This window comes from Carcharhinus amblyrhynchos, chromosome 4 (genome assembly GCF_965287045.1).
Source record: "Carcharhinus amblyrhynchos chromosome 4, sCarAmb.v2.hapA, whole genome shotgun sequence".
NCBI classification, from domain to species: Eukaryota; Metazoa; Chordata; class Chondrichthyes; order Carcharhiniformes; family Carcharhinidae; genus Carcharhinus; species Carcharhinus amblyrhynchos.
Window position 1 is genome coordinate 136,117,135 of NC_137327.1, and position 20,561 is coordinate 136,137,695.

Below are 20,561 nucleotides of genomic sequence, written 5' to 3' on the forward strand. Positions count from 1 at the left end.
TCCATCATTGGGGAACCAAATGCAGGTCAAATGATTGTTTTTCTGCATGTCTCTGTTCTGCCTGAAGTGTGACCTCAAGATTCCTATTGATTGTAACCTCAATTCCCAATTCAACTATCATTCTAACCCTTCCATTTTTGGCTTTCTACACTATTCCAATGAAGCTCAATAAAAGCTTGAGGAATGATCCTTTGGTAGGTACTTTACAGCCCTTGAGCTTTAGCATTATAATGAATATCTTCAGTCATTAACTACTGCAGGAGATGCCGACAGTGGGACATGTGGCCTTCATCGCGAGGGGGATTGAATATAAAAGTAGGGAGGTCTTGCTGCGGCTGTATAGGGCATTGGTGAGGCCGCAGCTGGAGTACTGTGTGCAATTTTGGGCGCCGTACTTACGCAAGGATATTTTGGCCTTGGAGGGAGTGCAGAGGAGGTTTACTAGGCTGATGCCGGAGTTGAGGGGGTTGAGCTATGAGGAGAGGCTGAATAAATTAGGCTTGTACTCGTTAGAGTTTAGAAGAATGAGGGGAGATCTCATTGAGACATATAAGATGATGAATGGGATGGATAGGATAGAGGTAGAGAGACTCTTCCCGCTCAGAAAGGATAGTAGGACTAGGGGGCACAGCCTCAAGATAAAGGGGGGGCGGTTTAGAACGGAGTTGAGGAGGAGCTTCTTCACTCAAAGGGTGGTGAATCTCTGGAATTCTCTGCCCGTTGAAGTGGTGGAGGCTACCTCGCTAAATGTTTTTAAGACGCGGGTTGATGGGTTTTTGATAAGAGAGGGGATTAAGGGTTATGGGGAGAGGGCGGGAATGTGGAACTGAGCCACGACAGATCAGCCATGATCTTATTGAATGGCGGGGCAGGCTCGAAGGGCTAGTTGGCCTACTCCTGCTCCTATTTCTTATGTTCTTATGTTCACTGAGAACACGCTTGGCTGGAGGGTGGAGCCAAATTATGTCTGGACTGTAGACTATCTGGTGCGGCAGTCTTCACACCTGGTATGGGCCTGATTTTTCGCTTTGTATGCTGTTGGATTCTGGTTCCAAGACCAACATTTTAATTTGCGTTTCAGATCTACATTATTCCTCGCAGTCTGAGCTACTGACTTGGTAGCTGCCATTTCCACAGTAGCTGGTATGTCTCAGTTATGGTTATGGCTCAGTTGCTAGCTGTGGTTTAGCTGGTAGACATGGCTCAGTTGGTAGTTATGGTTATGGCTCAGTTACGGCTTTGGTTATGTATTACCTCAAGTTGTACATAGCCATACCTCACCCCATACCTAAGGAAGGGTGTGTTGGCCTTGGAAAGAGTCCAGAGGAGGTTCACAAGAATGATCCCTGGAATGAAGAGCTGTTGTATGAGGAATGGTTGAGAATTCTGCCTTTGTATTCTTTGGAGTTTAGAAGGATGGGGGGGGGGATCTTATTGAAACTTAGAGGATACTGTAAGGCCTGGATAGAGTGGGCACGGAGAGGATGATTCCACTAGTAGGGAAAACTAGAACCAGAGGGCACAACCTCAGGCTAAAGGGACGATCCTTTAAAACAGATGAGGAGGAATTTCTTCAGCCAGAGAGTGGGGAATCTGTGGAACTCTTTGCCGCAGAAGGCTGTGGAGGTCGGGTCACTGAGTGTCTTTAAGACAGAGATAGATAAGTTCTTGATTAAAAAGAGGATCAGGCGTTATGGGGAAAAGGCAGGAGAAAAATATCAGCCATGATTGAATGGTGGAGAAGATTCGATGGGCCGAGTGGCCTAATTCTGCTCCAATATCTTATGGCTTTGGTTCAGTTATGGCTATGGTTCAGCTGGTAACAATCTCAGGCCTGAGTCAGAAAGTGAATTCAAGGCCCAGCCCAGATATTTGAGAACACAATCTAGGCTGACACTTCAGTTCCATACTGAAGGATTACAGCACTGTTGCAAGCCCTATTGGATGAAAAGTTTTACCAAGGCCCAGTCGGCTCTCTCAGCTGGGTGTAAGCAATCTCAAAGTACTGATCCAAGAGGCAGATCAGTTCTCCCTGGTGCCTGAGTATATCTTTTCAGACAGCAGACCCCCAAAGCAACTGTTCCACTCGGAAGTCCGCATGCTGACACTATAGTCAAGAAAACCCACCAATGCCTCTACTTTTTCAGAAGACTAAGGAAATTCGGCATGTCAGCTATGACTCTCACCAACTTTTACAGATGCATCATAGAAAATATTCTTTCTGGTTGTATCACAGCTTGGTATGGCTCCTGCTCTGCCCAAAACTGCAAGAAACTACAAAAGGTCATGAGTGTAGCCCAATCCATCACACAAACCAGCCTCCCATCCACTGACTCTGTCTACACTTCCCACTGCCTCGACAAAACAGCCAATATAATCAAGGACCCCACACACCCCAGACATTCTCTCTTCCACCTTCTTCCATTGGAAGAAAGATACAAAAGTCTGAGTTCATGTACCGAGAACAGCTTCTTCCCTTCTGCCATCAGACTTTTGAATGGACCTACCTCGCATTAAGTTGATCTTTCTCTACACCCTATCTATGATTGTAACACTCCATTCTGCATTCTCTCATTTCCTTCTCTATGAACAGTGTGCTTTGTCTGCATAACATGCGAGAAACAATACTTTTCACTGTATGCCAATACATGTGACAATAATAAATCAAATCAAATCAAAAACTCCCAGGTGGACAGTGGAAACGTTTCAGGAATGTTCTCAAAGTATTGTTGAAGAAACAACCTGCTCCCCCCATGGACTCATGGGAGCCCCTGCTCCCCCCCCCTCCCCCTGCTTGTGTGTCTTTTAGGTCAAACCAAGTCGACAAACTCAAATTAAATTAGGGCAAAGTAAAAAGGGCAGCTCCCCAAAAGGAGGGGGAACAGCCTGAACAAAAACAAAAGTACAAAGGAAACTTAAGACACATCAAATCAAAATGTGACTGTCGGGGTCTATAACACACCCCAGCCCCTGCGGTGCCCAGTGGGCACGGAAGGTGTCCCCCTGCTTGTGACTGACCCAAATTGAGGTGGCTTATTCAGGAAGGCACCAAACACATCGAGAGACATTGACATGCAAAGTTGAGACATTGGAGGGAGTGTAAATACAGAAGGGATTTATATCCCTTACATAGTTAAACAAGAAATAATCTGGAATTGTGTTGCTGATTGTGGGAGTTCTTTGGAAATTGGCTACTGCGTAGCTACTCTTCAAAAGTAGTTTATTTCATCGTGCAGTTGGTGTTTTGGTAGATAACGAGGTGCCGAAAGGCAAATTCCTTCCTTCTTTTAGTGTTTCGGTTTAAACATGCCTTCAGATATTTTATTCACGCTTTTGCTTCTGAGCACTTTGTAAGAAATTCGATTTCCTCCTGTGTGTGTGTGTGTCTCTCCCTCATTTCCCTTTAGATTTTTTTTTGCAAAATTGTGTCCGAACTACCAACTCTCTCCCCAGATGCTGACTGACCTGTTGCACGTTTCCGAGGGTAGGGGGCGGCCACGCATTTTGTGTTGGGACCGTAATCCATTTTTAAACGGATTGTGGCAAATGGAACCACACACAAGCACACCAGCCCATAAAAAGAAACAGGTATTTGGAAGAAAAACGTTCACTGAAAATATATCAAAGTGTTAAATCCCGACTCGCTTGCACGTTCCCCCTCCCCCAGCTTTTAATAATCCGTCTCTTCCTGCAATAGATCGAAAAAGGGTCGAATTCGCCCCCTTCCCCAGTTACATAGCAATGAGCTAAATGATAAATGACTCCCCTTAATCTGACCCGTTACAAAATGCGGTCTACCTGGAAATAGAGATCAGAGCACGATTTATTTTTGAGATGGTGGGGAGACCAGTTACTTAGCAAATAGGAACACATCAGATTCTGATGAAATGACTCGTTCAGTTATATTTGGCCTGGAAGGAAATGAGCACATTTGACGAAAAGAACGAATGAAAAAAAAACACTGCCAGGCTTCACGTTTGCTGGAAGAGAACAAAAATAAATAAATAAGCACCTTCGGAGGAATTTTACTTTGCAAAAGGCAACACTTTGCCCCAAGTCTAACAATTAAGATGATCCTTTTTCCCTCTCCCCCTGCTATTGTTCAGCTGGTGCTCATAAAGTCCTCCTTGGGAGGGAGGGAGGAAAGGCTCTGTGTAAATGTGACTGGCCGAGGGGAACTTGTCAATGTGCACAGTGGGTGGGATTTCATGTCAGCTTCAGCCAATCCCTCCCCTGAAACTGCATGAGTCGCTATCGTTCCCTGTGCAGGGAAATTGCTGGAGCAACTTTGTCACAAAAGCATCCAGTGAGCAATTGGTAAAGGATGTTTTGTATCAGATAGAGGGAGAGAAGGGGGGAGGCGATCTCATTCCAGGGGGAGGGGGAAAAGAAGATAGCATTTGAAACTCAGCCCCCATCAGGCTGGTCTCCCCCCCCCCCCACCCCTCCCCAAGGTCTGTGGACCTCACAGCAAAAAGGCCTTTCTCTCTCTCTCTCTCTGCAAAGTTCATGTTTCGACAAGAAGCGAATGTGTTAGCCTTCGCCCCGTCTCCCGCTGCCTCTGAGCAAGACGAGAAGAGGAACATGTGTCGGTATAACGTTTGCATGCTGCTGGACTGGGCTTACGGGGGTGTGGACCCGAAGTTCGCCGGGAACGGGGGGCCGGAGTGCGCGGCGTTTCTGCCCCTCCGCCAGCGGTGGGTGGAGAGTGTCATCTTCGTGGCCATCTCGCTGCTGGAGATGGCCGTGGCGTACCGCAAGATCCGGCAGCAAGAGCTGGTCAGAGTGTGCCCGGAGAAGCAGGAGAGCCTGGGCAAAAATCTCCTCTTGGTCGCCCTGTGCCTCACCTTTGGCATCGAAGTCGGTTTCAAATTTGCCACCAAGACCTTAATCTACCTGTTGAACCCATGTCACGTTGTCACCATGCTGCAGGTAAATTGTTTCTTTCGCCTGGGACAGACGGCGAGTGTTTGAGAGTTAGATGAAAGTTACAAACCTGTGCTACAGAAGTGCCCATTAAAATCGACTCATTGGTCATCTGAAGTTAGTGAAGGAGAAATGTGTACGAGCTGCATTTGGAATGTGAGAGTGATGGTCAGAACCACCTTTTGGAGCTGCTCTGGATTGCTGTCAGTTACTGTAGACTGTTCCAGTAACATGAGATAACGGTGGGATCGATTGATAGAAAAGAACGATCAATACAGAGACTAAATAGACTGGGTCTGTACACGTTGGAGTTTAGAAGGCTGAGGGGGGATCTTATAGAGACGTATAAGATAATGAAGGGGGTGGATAGGGTAGAGGTAGAGAGATTCTTCCTGCTTAGAAAGGACAGCAGGACTAAGGAGCACAGCCTCAAGATAAGGGGGGGGGGACAGTCTAGATCAGAGTTGAGGAGGAACTTCTTCACCCAAAGGGTGGTGAACCTCTGGAATTCTCTGCCCGTTGAAGTGGTGGAGGCTGCCTCGCTAAATATATTTAAGTTACGGGTAGATAGACAGGGGAATTAAGGGGAGAAAGCGGAACTGATCCACTTCACATCAGCCTTGATCTTATTGAATGGCGGGGCAGGCTCGAGGGGCGAGATGGCCTACTCCTGCTCCTATCTCATGTTCTTATGATCACGTCTCAGGATTGCTTCAGCATAGAAGGTGGCCATTTGGCCCATCTGCCTGTGCCAGCTGTCAGAATGAATACTTCCCTTAGAACCATTTCCCTACCTTCTCCCTGTAACCCTACACATTGCTTCTTTTAGAATCGTGGAATGTCTCCCGTGTAGAAGGAGGCCATTCGGCCCATCCAGTCTGTGCTGGCAATAATCACACCCAGGTCCTAAGAACATAAGAAGTAGGAGCAGGAGTAGGCCACCTAGCCCCTCATGGCTGACCTTATAGTGGTTCAGGTCCCCTCTCCGTAACCCCAAAATACTGTGGATGCTGGAATCTGAAACTAAAACAGACAATGCTGGAAAAACTCAGCAGGTCTGACAGCATCTATGGACAGTGAATAGAGCCCAACTTTCAAGTTAGAATGACCCCTCCTCCCTTATGCTGTCAGACCTACTGAGTTTTTCCAGCATTTTCTTGTTTTTGTTACCCCCACATATTTACCCTGCTAATTCCCCTAATACTAAGAGGCAATTGAGCATGGCCAATCAACCTGGCCTGCACATCTTTGGACTGCGAGAGGGGAGGAAACTGGAGCACCTGGAGGAAAAACCCACGCAGGCATGGGGAGAATGTGCAAACTCCACACAGTCACCTGAGGCTAGAATTGAACTCCCTTGCACTGTGAGGCAGTAGTACTAACCGCTGTGTCATCGTGCTGCCCAATAACAATCTAATGCCCTCTTGAATGCCTTGATTGAACCTGCAATAATGTAACATCTTCCACAACCACCAGATGTCCTGATTATTTTATGCTAATGAACAGAAGGAGACTATTCATCCCTTGAGTTGGTCCTACCATTCATTTGAATCACAACTAATACACATCTTAACTCCGTGGACCCACCTTGGTTCTGTAACTCTTAATGAAGCTTTGCTTAACAATGTCTGTTGACCTCAGTTTTGTAAGTTTGATTTAACCTTATTTCAACAGTTTTTTTTTATGGGGGCAGGGTGGTGCAGTTCCCAATTTGCACCACTCTTATATGAAGTGATCCTTGATATCACCCTATAATAGCAGAGCTCTAGTTTGAAGTTCCCCCCCCCCCTTTGTTCTGAATTCTCCCATCAGTGGAAAGTTTCTCTATTATTATCATAAATATATCTAAATCATTCCATGATCTTCTATTTTCAGGAACATAAGTCTAACCTTGAGTGCCAGTTAGCTCAGTTGCCTAGATAGCTAGCATGTGGTCCAGAATAATACCAACAGTGTGGGTTTGATTCCTGTTCCAAGTGAGGATTGCTGTACTGCCTCAGCAGTGGAGTATAGAAGTTAATTTAGTCAGTTCTGGAATGTAATATTTCCAGTATTGATGGTGGTACAATGGTTAGCACTGCTGCATCACAGCACCAGGGACCTGTGTTTGATTCCCAGCTTGGGTCACTGTCTGTGTGGAGTCTGCATGTTCTCCCCGTGTCTACGTGGGTTTCCTCCAGATGCTCCAGTTTTCCCTCTCAGTCTGAAAGACGTGCTGGTTAGGTACATTGACCATGCTGAATTCTCCCTTCGTGTACCAGAACAGGTGCCAGAGTGTGGCAACTTGGGGATTTTCACAGTAAACGTCTAAAAGTAAGATAGAACTGGTACCATATTGTGAATGGGGGAAATTCTTAAATTCAACCCATTTGCTCTCATTTAACCAAGAGTATATGTTAGACTGACAAAAGTGCTCAACATATCCTGGCTTGTTCAGAGCTGGAAACTTGTTGCTTTTAAGAATGGAAGAAGAACTAGCCTAATAATAGCAATTTGCATTTTGACAATGTCTTTGATATAATGGAAAGTTCCTAAGTGCTTCACAGAGCTGAAGAAATAACCTAACAAAGGAGTGCTGGGGAAACAGACACAGTAATGGTTTTTAAGACGTTTTTGTGAGGAAAATGAGAGAGCGCAAGATAAAAAGGTTCAGAAAGAATGTTCGAGAGTGCAGGGTGATGACAACCACAGGTGCAATGGCAGGGGGAGAGTAAGACACGGAGGTGGTTGGAGCTGAATAAGAACAAGGAAAAGTACAGCACAGGAACAGGGCCTTCACCCCTCCTAAGTCTGTGTCAATTATGATGCCCCAACTAAACTTAAAAAAAGCCTTCTGCCTTCACTCAGTCTGTCTCCCTCTCTTCCCTCCCTATTCATGTCCCCAGATAAAGAGCAGCATTCTCAATAGGCTCTGGTGTGGGGATGGGGCCATTGAGAAAAGAGGCTGGCAAAATTCAGCATGGACACACGATAGGGGATTGAGATTTATCATGAGGTAAAATGCAGGTGGTGGGTTTTTGGATGAGTTGCAGGTTTTTACTGATGGAATTTGGAGACCATTAAGGGACGTATTAGAATAATTGAAATAAAAAAAACAAATATTTGAAATGCTGAGCAGATCGGGCAGCGTCCTTTTGGAGAAAGGATTTACATTTCAAGTCAATTGATTGTTTAGACAAAATCCACCATGTCTTTTCGCAAATGCTGCATGTTGTTTCTTGTCAAATAATTATCGAATTCCCTTTTGAATGCCTTGATTAAACTTGTATTGATATAGCACCTTTCACCACCTCAGATGCTGCCTGATCTGCTGAGTGTTTCCATTTCTTTCAGGTTATCTTCTTATTCCAGGGGAATAGTTGAGCCTGGAGGTAACAAGGGTTGATATTGGTTCAATTGGCAGGAAGTGTGTCAATGGATTTGGTCCAAAGGTGAAAAAAAGTATTGTGCTTGTAGTGGTTAGAAGGCGGAATTTAAAACCCGGTATGTAATCAAATAGATTCCTAGCCTGTATACCTTGGTTTGAACAATCAGCCAAGCACAAGAAATATTGATGTTTGTTCATACTATTACCATACTTTGGCATTACTGTATGCCTCTTGGGCATATATGCTGTGAATTAGGTACAGCTATTATAGCAACCTAACAATACTGAAAACAAGACAACCTGTAATATCTGAAGAAACAGAATTTCTATCTTGCATTCTGATGGATAGAATCTATTTCTCCTCTTTCTAAGATCCTGTAAGCAGTGACCCCTACTGGAGTTGATGAAAGAAACATTGGTACCTGCTTGGATATCTCAAGGGTTGGGTTATTCACCCTAAGATTCATTACAGCCAAGCTGAATCCTGACGTAATCTAATGTTCATGCATACTTTACAGCAGAGGATTGCTATAGCAAACCCAAGCCATTTTCTCCCCAAAACCTACCCCTCCTTTATTCTGATTTAAGCCTATAGAGTTGCCTACGGTAATATAACTTGGCATAGGACTGATCAGATCAAAGGTGGAAGAGAGAAAACAGGGATATATAGGCAAGATAGCCTGATGATAAGCAGTAGAGAAATGCTAGAATCTGTTGTTAATGAAATGGTAACGGGGCACTTGGAGATGGCGTTTATTGGTAGGGGGATTGAATTTAGAAGTCGCAGCGTCATGTTGCAACTGTACACAACTCTGGTGCGGCCGCACTTGGAGTACTGTGTGCAGTTCTGGTCCCCACATTACAGGAAGGATGTGGAGGCTTTGGAGAGGGTGCAGAGGAGGTTTACCAGGATGTTGCCTGGTATGGAGGGGAGGTCCTACGAGGAGAGGCTGAGGGATTTGGGGTTGTTTTCGCTGGAAAGAAGGCGGCTAAGAGGGGATCTTATTGAAACATATAAGATGATTAGAGGTTTAGATAGGGTGGATAGTAATAGCCTTTTCCCTCTGATGGAGAAATCTAGCACGAGGGGGCATGGCTTTAAATTAAGGGGTGGTAGTTATAGGATGGATGTCAGGGGTAGGTTCTTTACCCAGAGGGTGGTGAGGGATTGGAATGCCCTGCCTGCTGCAGTTGTAAATGCGCCTAGTTTGGGGGCGTTTAAGAGATCCGTGGATAGGTTTATGGACGAGAAGGGATTGGTTTAGGTTAGTGGGTCAGTGTTTTGTAACTGGTCGGCGCAACATCGTGGGCCGAAGGGCCTGTTCTGCGCTGTAATGTTCTATGTTCTATGATACCAGCATGGATTTTGGATTGGGGAATGGTGTTTGACCAGTTTGAGGGTCTAACTGGCAGGATGATCTCGTGGAGTAGTGTCACTGCCTCTGAGCCAGAAGCTCTGGGTCCAAGTCCCACCCCAGGAATTGATGGCCAAGGAAGGTGCATTCATTACACAGTCAAAGAGTTGTGTATCAACCTGTAACTCCTTCCATTTTTGCCAATGGCTGGTGGTAAGAGTGGGAGAGATTTCTGGTTAGCCACACTTAATGTGGAGTGGTGCTCTCAAGCAATAAGCTCCTGGTGACAGACTAGTGACCTGCTCCAGGAATTAGCAGCTATAGAAACAGACAAAAGTCTTCCTTATTCCACCACTAAGCACAGGAAGAGAATTGGCAGGGTGGTAAAAAGGTACTTACCATGTCCCATACAAGAAATTGTTACGCAAGATTTGGGATCATAGCACTGGGGATGATATATTAGCATGGATTAGTTAATGGCTCAATTTCAGTAAGAGGCTGTTACTATTGGGGTGTTGCTTCAACCTCAGCCATATGCGTTCTATACCAATGACATTGAAAGGATCAAGTCTCAAGAGTCATATTCAACTCAGTGCTAAATCTGTTTCTCTGTCTCTCTCTTTTTCTCTCTCTCTCTCTCTCTCTCTCTCACATATATGCCGCCAGACTTGCTGAGTTTTTTCTCCAACATTTTCTGTTTCTATTTCAGACTTCCAGCACCTGCACTACTTTGACTTTATTTTAATATATCCAAGTTTAATGGCAATCCCAAGCTGGGTGGCAAAGTAAACTGTGAGGAGAATGTAAAGAGGCTGCAAAGGGATATAGATAAAGGGATTAGGCAATAAACTGGGGAAGTTATCTACTTTTGAAAGATGCAACATAAGGAAGTGTTGTTCTGAGGAGTTTGAGTGCCTTTGTACACGTCACAGAAAAAAAAAGAGTATCTACTGTGCAGAAGGGGGTCATGTGGCCCATCAAGCCTGCACCAACAACAGTCCACCCTGTCCCTTATCCCACACATCTATCCTGCTAATCCCCCTGACAGTAGGATCAATTTAACATGGCCAGTCAACCTAACCCACACAACTTTGGACTGTGGGAGTAAACCGGAGCACCCACAGAAAACCCATGCAGACACAAGGAGAATGTGCAAACTCCACACTGACTGTGACCCAAGCTGGGAATCAAACCCGGATCCCTGGCACTGTGAGGTAGCAGTGCTAACCACTGTGGCACCCAATGACATGCAGGTTTAGCATCAAATAGAAAGGTAAATGATATGTTGGTTTTTATTGCAAGGGGAGTGGAGAGTTCAAGCGAAAGAAAGTTGGCTGAAATCTTGCTTTTGGTGAGGCCACACAGGGAATGTTGTACAGAATTTTGGTCTCCTATTAAAAGAAGGAAATACTTGCTGCAACGGATACAATTAAGGGTCAGTAGATTGCTTCCTAGGTTAAGAGGGCTGTACTATCAGGAGAAATTGAACAAAATAGGGCAATATTCTTTAGAAGAATAAAGGGTGATCTCCTTAAACATGTAAACCCTTGTGGGCTTGACAGGGTACAAAACTGAGAGGATATTTCCCTTGCTGGAGATTTTTGAACTTGGGGTCTTGGTCTCTGAATAAGGAATTGGCCGTGTAACACTGAGTTAAAGAGAAATTTCTTTACTCTAGGGTTGTGAATCTTTGGAATTCTTCATCTCCCAGGCTGTGGACAGAATTCACTGAGTATATTTAATCTCTGTAGATTATTTGTGAATAAGAGTGTTTGAGAATGTGTCGAGAAAAATGGAGTTGATGCAGGAGTTGAACCTGATTATGTTGATTAGTGGCGGAGGCTCAAGTGGTTATATAAGCTACTACTGTTTCTTAAAATGATTGTGTTCTTCTGGGCTTTAATGCTTCAACATCACACCACACAGTGCAGTTATTTATTTTTTTCATCTTTTTTCTAATGTTGGTGTCATTGGCAAGGCCAGCATTTATTGCTAAGTGCCCTTGAATGGTGGGTTTGCTGGGCCATTTCAGAGGACAGTTATGAGTCAGTCAGGTTTCTGTGAGTCTGGAGTCACACGTAGGCCAGACCAGATGGAGATGGCAGATTTCCTTCTCAAAAGGGACATTAGTGAACCAGATGGGTATGCAAATGTTCGGTTTAAATTTAAAATTTACATCTTGTAAAATTACTTAGCACATCAGATGTACAAGTTTCAAGTATCATTTCAAACATAATACAAGTTCAAAGGTATCCCAATGCAGTCTACTTTTTTTGTACAGTGTATTTACAAGCACTCATCACAGTGATTTCTGAAAATGGAATTTAATGTTGGCAAGTGCGAGGTGGTCCACTTTGGTAGGAATAATGGTAGGAAGGATTATTACTTACGTGGAGAAAAACTGCAGCAGGCGACGGTGCAGAGGGACCTCGGGGTCCTTGTGCATGAGTCGCAAAAACCCAGCCTGCAGGTGCAGCAGGTGGTCAGGAAGGCAAATGGGATGCTGGCCTTCATAGCGAGGGGGATTGAATATAAAAGTAGGGAGGTCTTGCTGTGGCTGTATAGGGCATTGGTGAGGCCGCAGCTGGAGTACTGTGTGCAGTTTTGGGCGCCGTACTTACGCAAGGATATTTTGGCCTTGGAGGGAGTGCAGAGGAGGTTTACTAGGCTGATGCCGGAGTTGAACTATGAGGAGAGGCTGAATAAACTAGGCTTGTACTCGTTAGAGTTTAGAAGAATGAGGGGAGATCTCATTGAGACGTATAAGATGATGAATGGGATGGATAGGATAGAGGTGGAGAGACTCTTCCCGCTCAGAAAGGACAGTAGGACTAGGGGGCACAGCCTCAAGATAAAGGGGGGGCGGTTTAGAACGGAGTTGAGGAAGAATTTCTTCACTCAAAGGGTGGTGAATCTCTGGAATTCTCTGCCCGTTGAAGTGGTGGAGGCTACCTCGCTAAATATTTTTAAGACGCGGGTTGATGGGTTTTTGATAAGAGAGGGGATTAAGGGTTATGGGGAGAGGGCGGGAATGTGGAACTGAGCCATGACAGATCAGCCATGATCTTATTGAATGGCGGTCCAGGCTCGAAGGGCCAGATGGCCTACTCCTGCTCCTATTTCTTATGTTCTTATGAAGCCTTAGCTATTTATGTTCTATACCAATGACATTGAGAGGATCAAGTTTCAAAAAGAGTCATATTCAACTCCTATTAGAAGTAATAGGTTAAGTTTGAAGTAATAATGAAGTGTTGGTCTATATGAATGAAAATAGTTCCACTAGATTAATATATGAACTTGTAACCTTCTTCCCTTGTCTCTACAGGCATTTTTTTTGTAATGTAGTATAAATGTCATTATCATATATAATGTTGTAGATATGAAAAATTGTCCTCGAGATTTATTTTACTTGGCCCTTACTTCCATGTCTTATAAAATAGAACCTAGGGGCAGAAGTAGGCCATTTGGTCCTTCAAGCCTGCTCTGCCATTCAATATGACCATGGCAGATCCTCTATCTCAATGCCATGTTCTTGCTTTTGCCCCATACCCCATTAAGATCCCAAAAAAAAATCGCTTTCTTGAATCCATTCAGTGACTTGGCTCCCACAGCTTTCTGTGGTAGAGAATTGCACAGCTTCCTATTCTTTGAGTGAAGTAATGTTTCCTCAATGGCCTACCCCACATCCTGAGAACGTGACCCCACGTCCTGGAATCCCCAACCAGGTAGAACATCCTCCCTGAATCTAGTCTGTCCGGCTCTGCAGGAATTTCCAATCAGATGTCCTCTCATCCTTCTCAAATCCAGTGAATACAGGATCTACTCAAACCAATCCATGGATAGGGAGCAGCTGTTCCCCTTATTGAAGGGTCAGTCACAAGGGGGCATGGTTTCAAGGTGAGGGGCAGGTGGTTTAGGGGGGGATGTGAGGAAAATCATTTTTACCGAGAGGGTGGTGATGGTCTGGAATGCGCTGCCTGGGAGGGTAGAGACGGGTTGCCTCGTATCCCTTTAAAAAGTACCTGCATGAGCACTTGGCACGTCATCACATTTAAGGCTACGGGCCAAGTGCTGGTAAATAGAATTCGGTGGGCAGTCAGGTTGTTCTTGTGTGAGGGTATAGACTCAATGGGCTGAAGGGCCTCTTCTGCACTGTATGATTCTATGAATCTCTTCTCATAGGGCAGTATCACCAAGCTTTATCAGCCCAATGAACCACCCTTTTAAAAGTTGAATCTTTAGCTGATTGTTTTTTCCATTTATAATCATATTTTACTCCAAATTCTAAATGAAGAAGCAAATGCAAAGCCTTTTTAAAATTTTTTTTTTCATTTGAAGAATTAAAGATGCACCTCTGAACAAAGAAATGCGGGGACTTAAGACTATAGCAAGGCCAAAAGATTGAGCCAAGATCCCAGACTACGTGTGAATCTATTAATATGGTGATGAAATGGCCAGATAAAAACTGTGAACCCAGTTGGAGTTGATGGTGATTGATGTGAGTGATGTTTAGGGTGAAGGGGAAACGAGATAGCAGGAATGTCCAGTGTGAGTGCTGTTTAATTAACTGGGCATGCCTAGTTCACAGCATGCATGTGCAACACACTGACATTTCTTTCTATTACCTTTTGGTAATTATTATTAAGATTATTGTCACACTCATTAATCACTCACCCCCGCGAGCAATCCATCAAATGGCAAACACAGATCCTGTTCATCGTGTAATCGTGGTGTAACTGGGAACAAACGTTATTAAACGTTTGCATTATTAACTACTCAATTTATTTTGTGTCTGACTTTCTCTTTTGCTTCCAGGATCTCGTAGTTATTAGAGGTTTCTATTCCATATTAATGAGTATAGTGGTGTAATGGTTTTCTTACTGGGTGAGCAGTCTGAAGGCCTGCACTAAGATTCCAGAGTACACGAGTTAAAATTCCGTCTTGTGTTTAATTCAAATTCAAGAAAACTGGTGCCAGTAAAAGTGTCTGCAGAGTGGCTGAATTTTCAGGGATAATCCCAACAGGCTCACTATTTTCCTTTTCACTTATCTAGTCTGGCCTATCGCAGAATCACAAAATTGTTCCAGTGCAGAAGGAGGCTATTCGGCCCATTGTGTCTGTGCCAGCTCTCCAAATAGGCATTAGTGCTATTCCCCGGCTTTGTCCCCGTACCCCTGCTCGTTTTTTAAAAATTCAAATAATTAGTAATTTGCAATCTCCCAGTCCCCCGGCATTTTCCTTGAGACTAGGGAAGGCTGGAAGATTATGGCCAGCACAATTTTCCATTCTTCGATATCCTTGGAAGCATCTCATCTGATCCCGGTGTTTTGTCAACTTTAAGAACTGACAGCTTATTCAACGCTTCCTCCTTATCATATTTGAACCCTTCGAGGAACAGCATTTCCTCATCTGCCCTCAAGGCCTGGGAAGCATCTACTTCCTGGTAAAGACAGATGCAAAGTGTTCATTTAATAGCTCCACCATGCCCCCAGTCTCCATGTGTAAATTCACTTTTGGTCCCTAATTGGCTGTATTCCTGCTTTTGCCATCCTTTTGCTATTTATGTGCCTGTAGAAGACTTTTGGATTCCTTTTTATGTTGGCTGCCAGTCTTTTCTCAATCCATCTTTGCTTCTCTAAAGTGCTTTTTCACTTCCCATCTGAACCTTCTGTATTTCTCTTTTTGGCCTGAGTTTGATTCCCGGCTCAGGTCACTGTCTGTGTGAAGTTTGCACGTCTTCCCCATGTCTGCGTGGGCTTTCTCTAGGTGCTCCGGTTTCCTTCCACAGTCCAGAGATGTGTGGGTTAGGTTGATTGTCCATGTTAAATTAACCCTAGTGTCAGGGGGATTGGCAGGGTAAATGTGAGGAGTTATGGGAATAGGGCCTGGGTGGGATTGTGATTGGTGCAGACTTGATGGGCTGAATGGCCTCCTGCACTGTAAGGATTCTATGATTCTACTTGATACCTGTCACAGGCACACTTTTTCTTCTTTAGTTTCTATATTTCTTTTTCATCCAAGGAGCTCTGGATTTCTTTATTCTACCTTTCTCTTTTAAAGGAATACACCTTGACTCTGCCTGGACTGATTTTTGAAGGTAGCCCATTATTCAGCTACAATTTTTCCTGCCAACTTTTCATTCCAGTCTAACCAGCTCGGTTTCATTCCTGTCCTATTGATGTTGGCTCTCCCCAGTTAAATTCCTCTTATTCTGGATTGCCTCTTTTCATTTATCATCATCATCTTAAACCTTATGATACTCTTGCCTAAATGTTCCTCCACTAATGATCAATTTGGTCTACCTCATTTCCAAGGATCAGGTCCAACATTGCATCCTGTCTTGGACGGGACACATACTGCAGTAGAAAATTGGTCTGAAAACAATCTGGGAACTTTTGCCCCTTTTCTGCTCTTTACACTATGACTGTCCTTGTCTACATTTGGGTAATTACAGTCCCCCATTGAAACTATATTGTTATTTTCCTAGATTTGTTCTGTTACATCCTTTCCAACAGTTGGTGACCTTTTGACTACACCAAGCAATGTAATTGCACCCTTTTTGTTCCTTATCTCTAGCCAAGTTGATTCTGTTCTAGAACCTGCTGGGACGTTCTTTCTCCAACACAGCAATGCTCTCATTAACCAATATTACCTCCTTTCCTGCTTTCCTTCCTTTCCCATTTATTCTGAACACCTTGTACCTAGGAATATTTAACATCCGGTCCTGTCCTTCCTTGAGCCAAGGCTCTGTTATCATCACAATATCATACTTCCACATGGCAAGTTGCACCTGTAACTCACCAATCTTATTTCCTGTACTCCATACATTCACATACATGCACAGTAACCTTGATTTAGAGGTCATTTTCTTCCTTTACTCTGACTTCACTTATTAACTTGCTCCTCTCTATACTAGTGCTGCCTATCCCACCCAGTATTTTGTGCATCCTAGTATTCCTCTCTAATACTTCCTCTTGGCTTACCCCTGCCAAGTTAGTTTAAACCCCTCCCAATAGCACTAGCAAAACAGCCTGCAAGGAACTCAGTCCGAGCTCTGTACAGAGGCACCCCAGCAAGCTTGTATAGGTGCCAGCTTCCCCAAAACCAGTTTTGATGTCCCAGCCTTCCCTCCTGCATCATCTTTCCAGCCACATATTCATTTGCCTTAATCTACTAACCCCGTGCTTGCACGTGGCACTGGGAGTAAACCGGAGATTGCCTCATTTGAGCTCCTACTTGCTAATTTTTTTACCTCGCTGCCTAAATTCTGATTACAGGACTCCCATCTCTTTCTACCAAGTCATTGGTACCAAGGTGGGCACCAACCTTTGACTGTTCACCCTCCCCATAAAGAGTATCCTGCGGCTGCTCTGTGACATCCTTGAGTCTGGCACCAGTGAGGTAATATACCATCCAGGAGTCACGTCTCCAGCCACAGATGTCTGTCTGTTCCCCCTAATTAATAAATCCCCTATCACTATGGCTCATCCATGCTTCTTCCATCCCTCCTGTACAGTGCATGATGCCATAAACCTGGCTCTGACTGCATGACCTTGAGGAACCAGTGCCCTTGCCCACTTCCAAAATGGAAAGTTGATTTCTGAGTGGGACCCCAGAGCACTCCTGTGTTACCTGTCTAGTTCTCCTATGCTGCCTGGCGGTCATGTCTAACCTCTTTGCCTTCAGGCCCTGCAGTGTGATCACCTTGTTGGACCTGCTATCTATGTAGCTCTCAGCCCTCAGATGTGCCACCAATGTGGAGCTCCAAAACCCGGGGCTCCAGTTTCTGTAACTGGTGACACTTCCTACACATGTGGTCCTCTAGGACACCAGTGTTACCCATGACATGTACATATTACAGGACACGCATTCCACTTGATGGAGCTGCCCTGCCCTGCCATGGCATAACATTAACTTTGCTGATATGCATGGCTACGTGACCACATCAATGTGGTTGAATCATATTTAGTTTCTGAAGTTGCCTGTAAGCACAGATTATAGACATTCAGGCAGCAGGCCCTCCAACAACACCAGTAACTTAGATTTATATACACACTTTTACTGAAATGTCCCAGGGTGATTTCATAAAAGCATTCTGAACTACGTAGAAATATTTGGTCAGATGACCAAAATATTGGCCAAAGAGGTACGTTTTAAACAGTGGAAAGCTGAGCGGAGAGATGGAGTGGCATAGGAGGGAATTTATCGAGTCTGCACCGACCATAATCCCACACAGGCCCTATCCCTATAACCCCACTTACTTACCCTGCTAACTCCCTGACACTAATTGGCAATTTAGCATGGCCAATCCACCTAACCAGCACGTCTTTGGACCTTGGGAGGAAACTGAACCACCTGGAGGAAACCCACACAGACACAGGGAGAATGTACAAACTCCGCACAGTCAGTGACTCGAGCCAGGAATGGAACCCAGCTTCCGGCGCTGTGAGGCAGCAGTGCTATCCAGTGTGCCGCCCCAAAGCAATTCCAATGCTTAAGGTCTAAGCAGCGCAAAGAATGATTGGCAATTGTGGATTGACGAAAACCTGGGAAAGTTAAGAATTAGAGGAGGGCAGATACTTTAGAAATGTTGGTAACTGAAGGAGATTATAGAGATAAGGAAGCTGTGAAAGAATTTGAAAATACATTTTTGCCTGTCTGGGACAAGTAACCTATAGTAGTGGCTGCTGTTAATCCATAAACTGCCCATTAAAGTGCGCTGACCAGTATTTTAAATACTATTTCTAGTTAAGTCTTATGGAGAAACAGGGGTATATGAGATTATAGCTTTTTAAAAAATATAATTGCACAAATTAGATGAACGTCAGCTACAGTTGTATGTAATTATATTCAGTGACCTATTTATTTAGTGGGTATATTTGTTTACGTAATGTTGGGTCAAGTTCCCAAATGCGGGCTTGCCAGACCGATGAAACAATCTTCCTTTTGAGTCTGGTTAAAATGACTGAATGTTAAAGTTCTGTTCGTGTGTGGAAGTGGAAGGGAAGTGAGTACCAGTGAAGCATGAAAATGCACAAAAGCTGTTCACAAAAGCTTGTTTGCCCAAGTCTGTTTCCAATTATTTGCAAGCATTGGTGTGATATCGGGTCAAAACTTCCAATTCATCGTTCTGGTACGATGGAAATGACTTGTTCCTTCCTTCTAAACTTAAGTTTTTTTTTGAAATGACAGGGTTTTTTTTTTCACTTTCAGGCATAACACATTTAGCACTGCTGCCTCACAGCACCAGGGAGCTGGGTTCAATTCCTGGCTTGGGTCACTGTCTGTGTGGAGTTTGTATATTCTCCCTGTGTCTGCATGGGTTTCCTCCGGGTGCTCCAGTTTCCTCCCACAGTCCAAAGATGTGCTGGTTAGGTGAATTGGCTACGCTAAATTGTCCCTGGTTAGGGGGACTAGCTAGGGTAAATGCATGGGGTTATGGGGATAGGGCCTGGGTGGTGCAGACCTGATGGGCCAAATGGCCTCCTCCAGCACTGTGGGTTGTATGACTTCTATGCTAATGATGATACAAGTTACACATTTGATAACATAATTGGACTAATCAATCAAATCGTCTTTTACACCTTAGACATTGATGTTTTTATGCAAAAGTTTCAATTGCTCTCCAAGCGGAGGATGCTTCCATGTGATCCCGTGATACTCAGTGCAAAATCTGGAAGCCTCTCGATCTGCAAGGTTATTAATCATTTTCCTTTTCCAAAAACATTCAAAACGAGCTGGAACATGAACTTTTGAGTTGTTCTTGTGGTAGAATTTGCAGCCTGAAAGATTTGCATATGTTTTGCCTACTTTCTGTGCAGACACAGCTTTGGGATATAGATAAAATGGGTGGGGTAATTTCCAGCCAATCTGCTCCATTTTAGTTCTGAATGTGCCCTGCACTGTATTTCTCTCTCTGGGACTCCTGATTGCTACTGAAAAGCAGCCCCGAGGCAAGTGATTTTAATACACCATTTGTATATTGTTGAATCTAACATACTTGAGGCAAGTGATTTCATTGGCCTGAACAGGTGCTGGAGCATGGTAACTAGGGGAATTTCATAGTAACATCATTGTAGCGTTAATGTAAGCCTTATTTATGACTTATAAACTTTTATTACATCATTGTATCCATCATACTTCCTTGGGGCATGAGATTTTAATACACTGTTGTACAGTTTTGTATCTAACATGCATGAAATTGTCGCACTTTATTTGTGATGCAAAGTTATGTTTTATGTTTCTTTTTATGAGAAAAGAGCCCGTTGTTGACCTGTAGCTTAACACTTACAAGCAGTTGTACATGCCCCACTGGGCGATTAATTTACAGTTCTCTGCTATCTATTCATAGCAGCAGTGTTAAGGGTTAGGTCAAGGTGGTGGTATGATGTCCTTTTAAGAGATAGCAGCATGACATCACTGAGAGGGAAGTGTGTCATGTGATCCAGTTTTAGTTTAATTTTTGTGTTTCAGTGGAGCACATGCAGTTCCCATGTGCCGAGTCTCAATAAATGAAGGCACACACTATGTTTATGCAATGCCTTACGGGTGACTGGTGTCTTTATAAAAACACCAACAGCAGCAAAACAATCATATTATCTATAAGCAGAGCTATAGGAAGTGCAATAGTGTTTTTAAAAATGTGGAAAGCTTTCCTCCCTCTGAAACATAGCTCATCTGGAAGGACTTCCTCTTTGACCAATCTCCATCCATTATTCCAAGCCAGGTCTCTGACTAATGTGGTGAGCTAAATGCAAACAGCAGCAGATGACACATTCAGTGGAAGCTGAGAGCGATTTGTTTTATTATTGTCACATGTATTAGCATACAGTGAAAAGTATTGTTTCTTGTGCGCTATACAGGCAAAGCATACCGCTCAGAGTACAGGGGGAGGAGGAAAGGAGAGGGTACAG

The 20,561-nt window shown here is 44.1% G+C and overlaps 1 protein-coding gene across 1 annotated transcript in view; it reads left to right on the top strand.

The window, feature by feature from the left end:
* Positions 1-4,282: 4,282 nt before the first annotated feature.
* tmem164 (transmembrane protein 164) overlaps positions 4,283-20,561 on the top strand; it is a 124,813-nt gene continuing 108,534 nt past the window's right edge. Inside the window, exon 1 of the mRNA XM_080187937.1 lies at positions 4,283-4,932. Within this exon, the coding sequence (XP_080044063.1) occupies positions 4,510-4,932 (423 nt within the window). The 5' untranslated portion in view covers positions 4,283-4,509. The remainder of the gene's footprint in view (positions 4,933-20,561) is intronic.